This window comes from Scyliorhinus torazame, chromosome 7 (genome assembly GCF_047496885.1).
Source record: "Scyliorhinus torazame isolate Kashiwa2021f chromosome 7, sScyTor2.1, whole genome shotgun sequence".
Lineage (NCBI taxonomy): Eukaryota > Metazoa > Chordata > Chondrichthyes > Carcharhiniformes > Scyliorhinidae > Scyliorhinus > Scyliorhinus torazame.
The window spans coordinates 105,242,822-105,257,761 of NC_092713.1; the positions used below are offsets into that span (position 1 = coordinate 105,242,822).

Below are 14,940 nucleotides of genomic sequence, written 5' to 3' on the forward strand. Positions count from 1 at the left end.
TTTTCCCTGCGCACATGTTCCCTGAACATATCTCTGCGCTGTTTTATTCAATTCTTCCCAATCAGGGCCGTCTTCCTGATCTAATTTTTCTCCAAAAGTTTCCTGGAAACCTTTCTGAACTGAAAGCAGAGATTGCAGCTCTGCAATCTGCTTCCGGCACTTTGCGTGATCTAGCGTGCTTTCTCTTTGTTCTGCGGTGGCAGCATGGAGTGCTCTTAATGCTGCCTTGAGGTCACTACACTGTCTCTAGTGCTTCTACCTGTTTTTCCGTTTCCTCACGTACCAGGACTGCACGTTGCGTGTCCTGATAGTCCTTTTCATATTTAGACTGGAAGCTGCTTAGGTGCGCCAGACAAGACTGGTGTGCCCTTTTGGCATCCTCCACCTCCATCTTTTGCTGCCAACTTCCTTCTCAATTCCAAATTCTCCTTTTCTACCTCGCTTACATCGACCTTACTCATTCGATGTATGACCTCAACTTCTTTCCGGAGCATCCTAACGACCTCCTCTGTGCCTCGCAATTGTGCCAAGCAGGACATGATTGCCATCGGCTTGCGAGCTTTCCCTAAGCTCTTTTTGTGGATCTCGCTCAGGGTCTCCCACCAAGTATGTCCTATACTCCCAGGACCTGATTCCTCGTTGTCACAGAATTCATTCCAAAGGGGCTGTCCTTTCCCTTTGAGATATTTCCTGATCTCTTCCTCCCAATTGTCCCATTCTACTGCTGCTGGTCGCTGCGACCGCAAATTCCTCTGGGTTCAAGAGGCGCTGCATTGCCTTCTTTCCTATCCGAATGCTGCTCTTCAAATTTGGGACAGGGGTATTAATCCGAATGCTGCTCTTCAAATTTGGGACAGGGGTATTAAGGTGGTGCTGTAAATACGGGTACGGCTTTCGTTTCTTTTCAAAATACAAAAAATCTATCAGTTTTACCTTATCGCCCTGTTAGTTATGCATGCATGCACACACTTCCAAATTATGAGTATTGATCAGAACTGCTTGAACACTTGTGGTTTTCTGTTTCCAATTGGATCTCTAATTCAAATTCTGTTTTCTCCCGGAGTGGTTTTCCACTTCTAGATCGGGTCCCGTCAGGATGTCGCCAAATAATGTTGCTAACTTTGCCTTAGTTTAATTGCTCTGTTTTATCACCTTTGCTCTTGAGCCGCCAGGTATCTTTATGATACCGCCACGTGGTTCAAGTCCGAGTAATGATCAACAATCCAATACACCGATTAGTAAGATTTAAATCAAAGCACATTTATTTTACACAGTAATCGCTACTCATGCACAAATTCTACGTTTAAGCTACTGCTATAACTAACAGGCCTATACTTAACTTGGAACTGGCCCACATTGTGGGTCAGGGAAACAAATGGCCTTTCGTTCGGGTTCTGAGCCTGCAGGATTTGAAGTTGATACAGATTGATAGCCAGGAGCGCCTATCTCGATCAGCTGCTGAAGAGCTGGAGAAGCGGTGGAGAAGAGCGAAGAGCGCGATTTGAACTTGGGGCTAATTCTTATAGTTTAGGGGCTTCCTGCCTTTCGGGGCGGACCCTGTACCTGGTCCCAAGTGATTGGACTTTGTCCCAATCACTTGGTTCGATTTTCTCCAATGCTGGAGCGGTTCCCTGATCGATGGGCGGCCTTGAGGTGCTCGTTCACCTCCTTTTGTGTAGGCTTCTGCTGGCGCCGAAGAGTCTGGTTTTGCTTTGTGTGTCTAAATGTTCCTTATTGTTCCCGGGGATTGCTCATTAGTATGCAGATGGCTGGTGTTTTGTTATGCTGATGGTTGCTGGTATCGATCTTGTCTGGCCTTTCCAGAGGTAAATACACAGCCAACCTGCAGTTGCTCATTTTTGTCTTGTTGGCTGACTTCCCCATCAGCCTTTGCCGTTTGCCATTTTGAATCGGGAGTTGGACATTTGAAGTGGCTACACTATTACAGTGTAATTTAGAACATCAAAATTTACATGCTTCCTGACTGTTGTTATTTGGCACCCATTAGGTTTATGTACCTTACTTTGTTAGTTTAAGCATTGTCTGCGGTAAAAGTACAACATGGTTGTCTCATTTAAAAATTAGTTTCATGTCCTGTTTTTCACCAGAAGGCGACTCTTCAAGCCTCAAAGCTCCGCACAGGATATTTGCCTCCGTCTTGCCTTCCGGTGTTGCTTTCTGTGATTATGGGTTTGCAGACGAGGGAAATAAGGAGCAGGAAGAACGCTATAAGGAATTGTTGGATTATGAACTAAACCCAGCACAGTTGGATAGGACAGAAGAAGTCATGTTGGGTGAGTTATTTATCCATCTTTACCATGCAAATACCTGTTCGACTGTATTCCTTTAAAATTGGGGTGGATTATGGTTCTAACAGTCTAGTCACCTGTAATTACAATGCTGCATGTGTCTATATTAAAATGCCTTGCTAAGGTCCTGAAATAAAACTCTGCTTAAGTTCAGGTTTTGAGCTAGTTGAATGGATTAATTGATCATAGTGATGCCTTTCTTGTTATAGTATTTGACAGCATTAAGAAATTATGTAATGGTTAAGAGATTTGCAGAGATACTTGCATGTTACAAAGCTTAATTTTTAAAACTGGTAACAGGAACTATACTTCAGTTGGTATTAATTCAGCTTTCTGTTGGTGAATTGGGATCTTATTGGAACACTGCAATTTTATTTTTTCATTTAAGCATTCTGTAAAATTGATTTTATAAGGTTATTGCAGATGTCTTATCCTCGGGTGATTTGCCCAGATTAGCATGGATAAGGTAAGAATTATAATCAAGAAAATTGAAGGTGATTATCAGACAAGAATTTCAATGGATTGCTGTAATGATGGTGCAGTCATGTTTAAATATCGATCAAGAGCTGCAATCGCATTAATAGACACTGTTCACATCTGTTGCATCCCAAGTGACTGAAAAGTGACAAATTGAATATGACATAACATGCTTGGGGAGGGAAAACAAAGCTAGGAGAACGCAGCAATCGGAAGGACATTGAAAGGGGTAGAGGAAGTGAGAGTCCTTGGAGTGCATGTCCCTAAAGAGCAGGTGGATAGGGTGGTAAAGAAAGCTTAAAGAATGTTTTCTTTTAGTGGACGAGGTATTGAACATGAAGCAGATGTGTAATGAGGGAACTGTATAAATGCATGTTTGGCCACAGCTGGTGTTTTGAGTACAGTTCTGGTCGCCGCATTACAGGTTGGCACTGCCAGGGGTCGGGCCCGGGGGTGCCTTACCAGGTAGAGATGGGGTTCCGGGGGAGGGGGGGGCTCCCCAAGGTTGGGTGTGTGAGGGGAGGTCACAAATTAGTGGGGGGGGGGGGGGGGGGGGGGGCCACAAAAAGATCAGGTCAGCGGTCAAAATGGCACCCCGATCTGCAAGGAGACTTTTCTGCTGGGAGGGAGCCAGTGGAAAGAATCTCCCTGAGGCCAAAAAAAGGCCAAAAGTACCGTTGAATAGCAGCATTGCAGGCACCGAGAAACGCCCCGCTAAACGTGCCGCTCAATGGACTTTAACTCAAGTTCGCTGAATCGCACCCACTATCTATAATTGGATAACTGAATTGATTTAGTCAAATGAAGGAAAATCACACATGAAAGCCTGTTCCCACAACAGTGCAGGCATCTGACTCCTATTAGACATGATGAAGGGGTCCTGAAGCCAACAGGCAAAATCCTGCTTAATGGGTGATCGTAGACTGCCTCCAATGTTCAGGTGCAAGCAGTGCCATGGGCTGATACCTGTGTGACTCATGTGCTGTCAATCATTGATATGGCCTCATGCAGCCACATCCTCTGCGTGCACCTGAACACATGAAAATAGTGGCATCTAATATAACACAGCTCAACGAGCTGATGTGCCAGGATACCAAAATTGGGCAACGCAGGTCCAGGCAACACCTGAATTGACCATATTTTGTATTTTAAAAAATTCTGTGAAGCGTCAAGATGGGCTCTGTTGTATCATTATTTAAGGGGCCAGGCATTCTGATTGCATGTAAGTAAAACTTATGGAACCTTTTCCATTGAAAGGTATCTGAAAGCACCAACCTTGTGCATACTTCCAAATGTGTAAATATTTAAATAGAGAGTCATGGTTTTAGGAAACTATGACTCAAACATTTTACTTTGGGAGAATCGACAAGCCAAAGCCCCCATCTAGACCCTGACCACACAGTGACTCTGGGTCTACAGCATGACAGGGAGATGGAGCAGATGCTAGCGGGCACAGTCCATGCCATGTTCTCTGCCAGCTTGGTGACTGTAACTGACTACAGTTACCACTTGGGTCTAAATGACTCCTCACATGCTGATCCGGACTGTATGATAACATTTGATGAACCTGCAGTGATAATATCTCAGACTAAGTGATGAAACCCCTTCCACAGTGCTGTTGCTCTTCCTCCTTGAGCTGCAGTGTCTGGGCAGGTGGTAATTCCTGAATGCCTGAAAATTTGGAAACTTTAAGCAAAAGCAGGTTGTCTGAAAGAGAATAGCTCATTTTTGACCTTTCCTGATCCCTTTATTTATTCAGGTGCACTTAATTATGAGATGAACAAAGGACAAAAGCAGATTTGTGGGTTAACCCAATTTTATTCACAATTCTCCGATTCATTTACTGTAACTCTACTTTATTTGGATATTGCAACCTTCAACATTACTCACACAGAATACCACTCTGACTCTCAGCTCAGCTCTAGGTATTACTCGCATTTAGCAAAAGAGGCAGGCCACGCTAAGATCACTCGATGTGGATATCTTCTCGGAGCTCAGGGCCTCTTCTTCTTGTGATGGCTGTGCCTGGGGGCTCTCAGGTTGTCGCTGAAAATCTGTTCCCATTTTCCTTTTATACTGGTTCTGCTAGCACTGAGTCATAGGTGTATGCCCACACCTGTCCTGAGTTCTGTTCTCCCATCTAGACTTAAACTCATTATTAGGAATAAACAGGATACTCCTGTTCAGCCTGGGTGATTCAATCAAGATCCATTATCCTCTGAAACACTATCTGACCAGCTATTGGCCCATTATGGAGTCTGATGGCCTCTTTGTTTATCGTTCACCTGCTGCAAAGTTGATCACTTCTGTCATATTAGTTACATATTCAGAGCATGGTCTTTTGTCCTTTTGTGTCAAACTGTTAACTACTGTGAATGGGTAATTACAAAGTCCATATAGCGATAATGAGCTTCTGTGTTGAGTGCTCTTGCAGATGGCCAGTATCGATTTCAGTCAGGGCCTTATTTGGCAGTTTATGTTTCTGGCCTATGTGTGTATTTCCTCCTTAGCAGCCAGTTCCTAGTACCACAAGGTGTACTGAGGATTGTTGGAGAGGCTGTGGAGGGTGATGACGATTCGGGAATTGGAAGGGTTTGTCTATTGTAATGGGGGTTGGATGGAGACATCCATGCATGCACAGGTTGGCACCATTTCATAAGATGACGACTTTGCCTGTGTGCCTCCCTGTTGAGAATCCCCGATATCTCTTCCTGATTTTCCGCTGCCTCCAGATGGCTGATTCCAGAGGCATGTCATCGGACTTGAACCTTACAGATGCCCCTTCCCCAGAACTCCTCCAAATGCCATTGAGCTTGGCTGACTCTCCTTCCCCCTGCTGCAGACACATATCCATCCACTGGCCACCAGAATGAGAAACTTCCAAAACCGGATCTAACACCAATCAAGGTGTGTGTCGCTGGGCTGGTGGATGGTGCAGGCATCTACTGTTTGGCCTCTACAGGTGCACTTCCTTCATTGATGTCCTTGCTCCTCTCTGGGTTTGTAGCTGAATGGGGTTTCCTCAGTTCCAAGCATTGCTCTCTTCCTGGTGGCACCTGTAAGTGAGAGGAGAGAGCAAGTGACTGCATGAGCTGCTTCCAATGTGGAGGCACCCATGACACTGTTGTCTCTATGATATGCATTGATCCTTGCGAGATGGAAGGACGTAAGCAAATCTTTCAATCTCCCATGGATTTGTCCATGTTCTGTTATGACTTAACCTCCCTGTGCAAAGAGAGAAGTTGGGGTGTAGAACAGTTGGGTTTCATATATATTTCCCATGCTTCCAGTCTTAGAAATAACCCACTGGATTGTGTGTCATCTGATTATTGCACTGCAGATTGTCCAGAAGGTTCTGGGCCAGCACCCTTGAGTGTAATGAACCCATGGAGATATAAGTATAAGGGCCCAGAGAGGATTGTCATTAGAGGTGCTCATTAGTGCGCACCATGTTTGAGCATTTTCCTCCCAGCATGTGAGCTTTCTGTGAGAAAGCGTGAGAGTCCACAGTGGCCTCTTCATCTGCAGAGTGAGGCCATGAGGCATAGCCTTATTACAGGCTTTTTACTCTTACGTGAGAAATAAAAGAATGACCAGGGTGAGGTTGGGGCCGGTCAAGGACAGTAGTGGGAACTTGTTCATGGAGTCAGAAGAGATAGGAGAGGCGTTGAATGAATACTTTTCTTCAGTGTTCACCAAGGAGAGGGGCTATGTTTTTGAGGATGAGAGAGTGATACAGGCGGATAGGCTGGAGGAAGTAGATGTTCTGAGGGAAGATGTATTAACAATTTTGAAAAACCTGAGGGTCGACAAGTCCCCTGGGCCAGATGGGATATATCCTAGGATTCTTTGGGAGGCAAGGGATGGGATTGCAGAGCCTTTGCCTTTGATCTTTGGGTCCTCACTGTCCACGGGGATAGTGCCAGAGGATTGGAGAGTGGCGAATGTTGTTCTTCTGTTCAAGAAAGGGAATAGGAATGACCCTGGTTAGTCTTACTTTGGTGGTTGGTAAGTTAATGGAAAAGATCCTGAGGGATAGGATTAATGACTATTTGGAAAGATGCAGCTTAATCCTGGATAGTCAACACCGATTCGTGAAGGGTAAGTCTTGCCTCACAAATTTGGTTGAATTCTTTGAGGAGGTAACTAAGTGTGTAGATGAAGGTAGAGCAGTTGATGTCATATGCATGGATTTCAGTAAGGAGTTTGATAAGGTTCCCCATGGTCAGCTCATGAAGAAAGTAAGGAGGTGTGGGATAGAGGGAAATTTGGCCAATTGGATAACTAACTGGCTATCACATAGAAGACAGAGGGTGGTGGTGGATGGAAAGTTCAGACTGGAGACCAGTTACCAGCGGTGTACCGCAGGGATCAGTGCTGGGTCCTCTGCTATTTGTGATTTTTATAAATGACTTGGAGGAGGGGGCCGAACAGGGGGTCAGTAAATTTGCTGATGACACCAAGATTGGTGGAGTAGTGGATGAGGTGGAGGGCTGTTGTAGGCTGCAAAGAGACATTGATAGGATGCAGAGCTGGGCCGAAAAATGGCAGATGGAGTTTAACCCTGGTAAGTGCGAGGTGATTCATTTTGGTAGAAAAAATTTGAATGCGGATTACAGGTTCAACGGCAGGGTTCTGAGGAATGTGGCGGAACAGAGAGATCTTGGGGTTCATGTCCACAGATCTCTGAAGGTTGCCACTCAAGTGGATAGAGCCATGAAGAAGGCTTATAGTGTGTTAGCGTTTATTAACAGGGGGCTTGAATTTAAGAGCCATGGGGTTATGCTGCAACTACACATGACCCTGGTGAGACCACATTTGGAGTATTGTGTGCAGTTCTGGTCACCTCATTACAGGAAGGATGTGGAAGCATTGGAAAGGGTACAAAGGAGATTTACCAGGATGCTGCCTGGTTTGCAGGATAGGTCTTATGAGGAAAGGTTGAGGGAGCTAGGGCTTTTCTCTTTGGAGTGGAGGAGGATGAGAGGCGACTTAATAGAGGTTTATAAGATGATGAGGGGGATAGATCGAGTGGACGTTCAGAGACTATTTCCTCGGGTGGATGTAACTGTTACACGGGGCATAACTATAAGGTTCGGGGTGGGAGATATAGGAGGGATGTCCGAGTTAGGTTCTTTACTCAGAGAGTGGTTAGGGTGTGGAATGGACTGCCTGCTGTGATAGTGGAGTCGGACACTTTAGGAACTTTCAAGTGGGTATTGGATAGGCACATGGAGCACACCAGAATGACAGGGAGTGGGATAGCTTGGTTTCGGACAAAGCTCGGCACAACATCGAGGGCCGAAGGGCCTGTTCTGTGCTGTACTGTTCTATGTTCTATTGTCACTGAGGCCCATGTCTTCTGCACCATTTATTGAGAAGAATGTGAATAGCTGAGGCTTTACTCACCTTGGCGACGTAAATAAGGTCATTCATTCTTTTGTGGCATAGGCCAGTCCTCTGCTGGAGGCCGTGGACACTGACTGCCTTGGAGACTTGCTGTCATGCAGGGCTCATCTCTCTGCTTGGCCGCCTCCTCCCATTGGGTAGATAGAGGACATCCCTCCTGCCCTCCATTTGGTTGAACTTGTTCTGTGGTGCTCCAACTCCTCTTCTGGCCATCCCTTCAGCGAGTGTGGTGGATACGTTGCTGTCCAGGCATCTTTTACTCTGGCGCTTGGATATGATGGTGGGACACATGCCATCCAACCCAACCTGCCGCGTGAAATGTCAGGAAGCCCCTCTGACTGCATAATTAGTGAAGACGGATTGCTCTGTACAGCACAAGTTCCTGGCAGCCTCTGCGGTGGGAAACACTCTCCATCCCTGTCCTGCCACGGAACATAGCCCCGGGAGGGAAATTTCCACATGATGTATTTCTGTCAGTTCATCCCATAGTATTTCTGCTGTAAACCTTTTCGAAATTAGCAGTTTCTAGATGCATTACATTCCATTCAATGTATGCTTAAGGTTAATGTTCAATTCATAAGAGTTCTCGGTCAAAATTATTGAAGTTGCTGCAGGTGGTGAGCATAAGAAAATAATTTTGGCAGGTGGTCTGAGCTGTGAAAATTAGAAGTAGCTGTTCTTCTTAACCATTTTACTTTCCACAGGGACATCTCGGCAACTTATTTAATACAATTATTGATAATGCATGAATGGACCTTGAAATTGAATGTCAAAAAGAACATATGTTTTTATTAATTCATTGTAAACGTACAAATTCTTCTAAAAAGATTTCATTGTTTCAAGAAATATTCACCAGAACCTTTAACTTCAACAAGGGCATAAAATGCAATATCAGATCGGTCAGCCATGATGCACCTCATTGGGGAAAGAAATTTCAGGCGGAAAATCCATTTTATACCCTCACTAAAATTGAATGTTCCATGTGATATAAAGTATATTTAATATTTTAATTTGCTGATGTTCATGAATAAAGAATATGCTACTTTTTCTACTATCCACTTGTCTAACATGGTTTCATTTTTATTTTTTTTTATAATTGGATGCAAAAACTACAGAAGAGATGGGGACCGAAGAATCCGACAGTAAGCTTAGAGACAATATTATTCAACAACTGCTGTACTATAGGTCCATAATGAAACAATGTGAAGAGTGAGAGATATATGTCCAGATTCACTATGCATTTCTAGACAATGGGTGTAAAATGTAACCGCAAAAGTGACAACTTCGAGTTGGTTAAAATTAAGACGCCATACGTGCAGCACGGTGGCACAGTGGTTAGCACTGATGCATCATGGCACCAAGGACCCGGGTTGATACCGGCCCAGTGTCACTGTCCGTGTGGAGTTTGCACATTCTCCCCGTGTCTGTGTGTATCTCACCCCTACAACCCATAAAGATGTCCAGGGTAGGTGAATTGGCCACACTAAATTGCCCCTTAATTGCAAAAGAAGATAATTGAGCACTCTAATGTAGTTATTGCAGCAGTACCGGCATTTTCATGTAATTTTGAAAGTCTGTCATAGAATATAATTTATAAACCACATTTCTTATGATATCATACCTATACCTGGTGTAATATTGCACTTAAGGGCAGTACTGATTGCTAACAACTTAAAAGATCAGCGAGTGCAACAATGGTTCACTTCAGGTCCAGTCTGTACCACAGAATAATATGATTTTTCCCATGGTAGACCTCTACCTTTAATCAAACAACCATGGTAGGTTGTGAATTAGGGAGCTGGCATCACCTTATGAAAAAGTGTGAGAGTGAGTAGGCCTTGTGCGTGTGGGAAAAGAAAGAGAATTATTTTTCTCTCGGGTGGTTGAACCTCCATGGGTCTACTCTCTCTCTCCCCCCCCCCCCCCCATATTTGCTCGATAAAGGTGTTTGTCTCTCGAGCCATTCCTGTTATGGCTGTCTCTCTAGGGTTGGATTTGTTAATTTGTGGGTCTTGCACGCAATTAAAGTCATTCCCCCCGTCCCCGATTTTGGCTATAGTTTTCTTGACGCACTCTGACGCAGTTTGGGTTGTATATATTTACCAGTACTACCACGGCCCCTTCCAGGGTCCCGCTGGCCATGATAAATCAGCCCCCTAGGTCTGTCACTGTATTCGTCACCATGAATGCTACTGTCCTGCTGACTGATTTGGCCACTCCCCTTGCCCTGGTGCGAAACACGTGTGAAACTTTTGTCCCACAGTTATGGGCCAGGGTTTAAAAACTCCAAAGTGTATTATGAAGTTCACCTGGCCTAAAACTTTTTGTTGAATTTGGCTAGGATGAGCACAAGAGCCTTCACTTAAGGTGTGATTCAAGTCTTCCAAGACACTTTAATCAAAACAAGCTTTATTCTAAGAACTTAGTTAATATATATATATATATAAACAAACACCAAGAATTTTTATCAATTACAAACATTAAGACACCTCACAGCTGCAGTAATCTATGTATAACACTTAATGAATTCCCCCTTTTACTGTTCCCATTCAAAAACAAAATTCCATAAACAAAAAAAAAACTTTTCATGGGCGTGGCCCAGCACTCTGCATTCTCACTTGAATGAGAGTGCCTTTCCCTGAGATATTGACCCTGTCTCACCCGCAGGTTTAAACCCTGCCGGAAAGCAAACTATATCTTAAAAATCACCACCAGGTTCATATTTACTGGAACAGATATTTAAAATTAAACGAGACAGACAAGTCAAAACATCTCTTTCTCCTGTCTGAGTCCACAGCAGTCAAATGTGAAAGTGAAATAGGGGCAGCACAGTGGCGCAGTGGGTTAGCACTGCTGCCTCACGGTGCCGAGGTCCCAGGTTCGATCCCGGCTCTGGGTCACTGTCCGTGTGGAGTTTGCACATTCTCCCCGTGTTTGCATGGGTTTCGCCCCCACAACCCAAAGATGTGCAAGGTAGGTGGATTGAACACGCTAAATTGCCCCTTAATTGGAAAAAAAATTAATTGAGTACTCTAAATCTATAAATAAAATTTAAAAATGTGAAAGCGAAACCAAAAACAGCCCACAGAGCCATAGCCCAGCTCCACCTACACAAAACATCACTGAAGCCATGTGATAAGCCCAAAACCTTTCCTAAAGGGACACTCCCATGATGCCCACCCTTATCTGCAGTCGATCCCTCTCTCTTTGATGCAACTCATTTAGGAAGACTACATTCACCCTCAGGCTTTTGAGATGGCCGAGAGCTCTGGTCTGAAGGAAGTCCCTGGGGGGGCGGGGGGGTGGTGGGGTGGGGGGGGGTGGGGGGTGCTCAGTACAGTAGTCACCTCAGAAGCTAGAAATGGTTTTCATTCTTCTAGCAGTATCTGGGCAACTATTGGTGTAAAATAGACAGAATCATTTAAACTTTGTGGGTTAGATCACAATTTGTGGATGGTTCCCAATGCTGGGAAATTGCCCATGGAAAATTTTTAATTCCCTCCACTTGCTATGTAAGGCAAAAGTAAATGTGAAATTTTGTTTGTTCAAACTTTGAAAAATTCCACTCTACCCATTTTGCAACCTCGCTTTTGCTCCCATGAGAGTGCCAGTTTGTTGTCTAATGTTACTCCCGATTCTGAAGCAGGCTCATTTCTCCCTGCTAAGCTACATTGCAGTTTCCAGTGCCCATTGAAATCATTCCACTTAGCCTGATTCCGACTCCCACCAGCAAGGCCCACTTAAGTAACTCCTTGTTCCTTAAATCTCCCAAACCCCAATCTGTTCTGTTCCTTCCTATCAATCAAAAAAAAACATTCTTACAAGCATCCTGCTTCCCCATAACTGCTTTGTTCCTCTCCCTGTGTTTCACAAAGCAACTGTCCTTTTCTATAAGTTACTGTGTAAAGTTGTGAAAACTGTCACTTGATTTCAGTAGGTTTCTGTTTGAGTTTCAGGCCTATGACAACAAGATGCATAGCCATGTCTCTGAGCTGGGGTGCTTCTGTAATTTCCAATTTTACCTTAAGTTAAAGGCGATGTTTTAAAACATAACCCATCTTGTGATGTAACAATTGTCAAAATCATATAACATTATTGGAGTTTAAAAGTTCCTCATAAATTAACTAGTTTGATTCACTTGTGAAACATAGCTTACTGGCATATAATGCTCCCCTGGCATTCATAGGTTATAGAAAAGTACAGATAAGAGATTTGAGATAAAGTTGTATAGGAAGTAAAGTTAGCTTTGACTGATCCAAATTCTATTTTCTATGTTTAAATGAAAAGCCCTGGGAAGAAAAGACGACCAGGACACCACAGAAACTGGGTTTAAATATAAAGGTAAGTTGCATATGACTGGCATTTCCAGTCTTCCTGAAATTGACGACACAAGATTCTGCTGAAATGTTTGCTTGTTTATTGAATTATTATCTTCCAGATTTCCAGAAACAGGCTGTGATACCATCTCTTAAGACATGGAAAACAAAATTATCAAAGAGGGCTTAATCTGACGGAATTTCAGTTTTCCATTTATCTTCTCTCAAACTAAATTAATTGTGTTCAGTTTCCCTTTTTGAAGCATTGGACATAAGGAGCGATAGGAGTGCACTCATCTTGATCTCAGATGCGTGTTTTCAGTAACTGGATTTGACGATGCCATGGTTTGGGGGGCTCGAGCAGCTTTCTATTTCAGGGACCTACTGTATGTGTCTCTGTATCTCATAATCTAGGAGGAAAGGCTGCCACCTCAGGTATCTCTCTGCAGAGACCTTATGACCAGAGATGGGTAAAACAATTTACATTAGCACATTAACCACCGTTTATCTTTATATAGGGCAAAGGGGCAAGGGTACTGTTATCCAAGATTAACCTGTGCCTATTAATTGCCAGGAGGCAGCACATAAAATCCATGCTGCCTGCTGATTGTCATGAATTTGAGTAGCAGTGCTACCTGTGCTGTTCATTGCCGGCACACATGAAGTAGATGCCTGATATCTAGGGTCCAAAACGCCATTTAAAGGAAGTAGGCAGCTAGTGCCTCTTTTTTTTTTTTTAAAATATGTTTTATTGAAATTTTTTCGAACAAAATTTTTTCCCCTTACAGAACAAACATAACAGTAAAGAAAGTTTAACAATAAACAAATGGCTAAACAACATAGTCATTTAACATAAACTAAAACTTCCACCCACCCCTGCCCCCTGGGTTGCTGCTGCTGGTCATCTGTCTTCCCTCTAACGTTCCTCTAGGTAGTTGAGGAATGGCTGCCACCGCCTGGTGAACCCTTGAGCCGATCCTCTCAGGGCAAACTTTATCCGCTCCAGTTTTATGAACCCCGCCATATCGTTTACCCAGGCCTCCAGTCCGGGGGGTTTCGCCTCCTTCCACATGAGTAGAAGCCTACGCCGGGCTACTAGGGACGCAAAGGCCACAACGTCAGCCTTTTTCGCCTCCTGCACTCCCGGCTCATCCGCAACTCCAAATAGAGCTAGCCCCCAGCCTGGTTTGACCCGGGCCTTCACCACCTTAGAAATCACTCCCGTCACTCCCTTCCGATACCCCTCCAGTGCCGGGCACGACCAAAACATATGTGCGTGGTTTGCCGGGCTTCCGCCGCACCTCCCACACTTGTCCTCCACTCCAAAGAACCTGCTCAGTCTTGCTCCCGTTATGTGTGCTCTATGTAGCACCTTGAATTGAATCAGGCTAAGCCTGGCGCATGAGGAAGAGGAGTTTACCCTGCTTAGGGCATCAGCCCACATACCTTCCTCTATCTCCTCCCCTAGCTCTTCTTCCCACTTTCCTTTTAGTTCGCCCACCAACTCCTCCCCCTCTTCCCTCATCTCTCGGTATATCTCTGACACCTTGCCCTCTCCGACCCACACCCCCGAAAGCACTCTGTCCTGAATCCCCTGTACCGGGAGCAGCGGAAATTCCCTCACCTGTTGTCTAGGGAACGCCCTCACCTGCATATATCTAAGGAAGTTTCCCCGGGGCAACTTATACTTTTCCTCCAATGCTCCCAAGCTCGCAAACGTCCCATCTATAAATAAATCTCCCACCCTCCTAATTCCCAACTGGTGCCAGCTCTGAAATCTTCCATCCATTCTTCCTGGGGCAAACCTATGGTTGTTCCTGATTGGGGACCCCACCAGGGCTCCCCGCACACCTCTCTGTCGCCTCCATTGTCCCCAGATATTCAATGTTGCCGCCACCACCGGGTTCGTGGTAAACTTTTTTGGTGAGAACGGTAGCGGCGCCGTCACCAGCGCCTCTAAGCTCGTCCCTTTACAGTACTTTCTCTCCAGTCTTTTCCACGCCGCTCCCTCTCCCTCCATCATCCATTTACGAATCATCGCCACATTGGCGGCCCAATAGTAGTCGCCCAAATTCGGTAGCGCCAATCCTCCTCTGTCCCTGCTACGTTGTAGGAACCCCCTCTTTACCCTCGGGACTTTCCCTGCCCACACGAAGCTCGTGATGCTCCTGTCTATTTTTTTGAAAAAGGTCTTAGTGATTAGTATAGGGAGACATTGAAATACAAATAAGAACCTCGGGAGGACCATCATCTTAATTGCCTGCACTCTGCCCGCCAACGACAGAGGCTGCATGTCCCACCTCTTGAAGTCCTCCTCCATTTGTTCTACCAATCGTGTCAGATTAAGTCTGTGCAAGGTTCCCCAGCTCCTAGCGATCTGAATCCCCAGGTATCGGAAGTTTCTTTCCACTTTCCTTTAGAAGGCAGGC

At 44.8% G+C, this 14,940-nt stretch overlaps 1 protein-coding gene across 6 annotated transcripts in view; it reads left to right on the top strand.

Annotated features, from left to right (window-relative positions):
- The window catches only part of odr4 (odr-4 GPCR localization factor homolog), a 181,699-nt gene that overhangs the window by 123,700 nt on the left and 43,059 nt on the right, over window positions 1-14,940 (top strand). For all 6 annotated transcript variants that reach the window (XM_072511214.1, XM_072511213.1, XM_072511217.1 and 3 more), the window contains 3 exons: window positions 2,109-2,294; window positions 9,311-9,337; window positions 12,483-12,536. In XM_072511214.1, coding sequence (XP_072367315.1) covers window positions 2,109-2,294; window positions 9,311-9,337; window positions 12,483-12,536 — 267 coding nt within the window. The remainder of the gene's footprint in view (window positions 1-2,108; window positions 2,295-9,310; window positions 9,338-12,482; window positions 12,537-14,940) is intronic.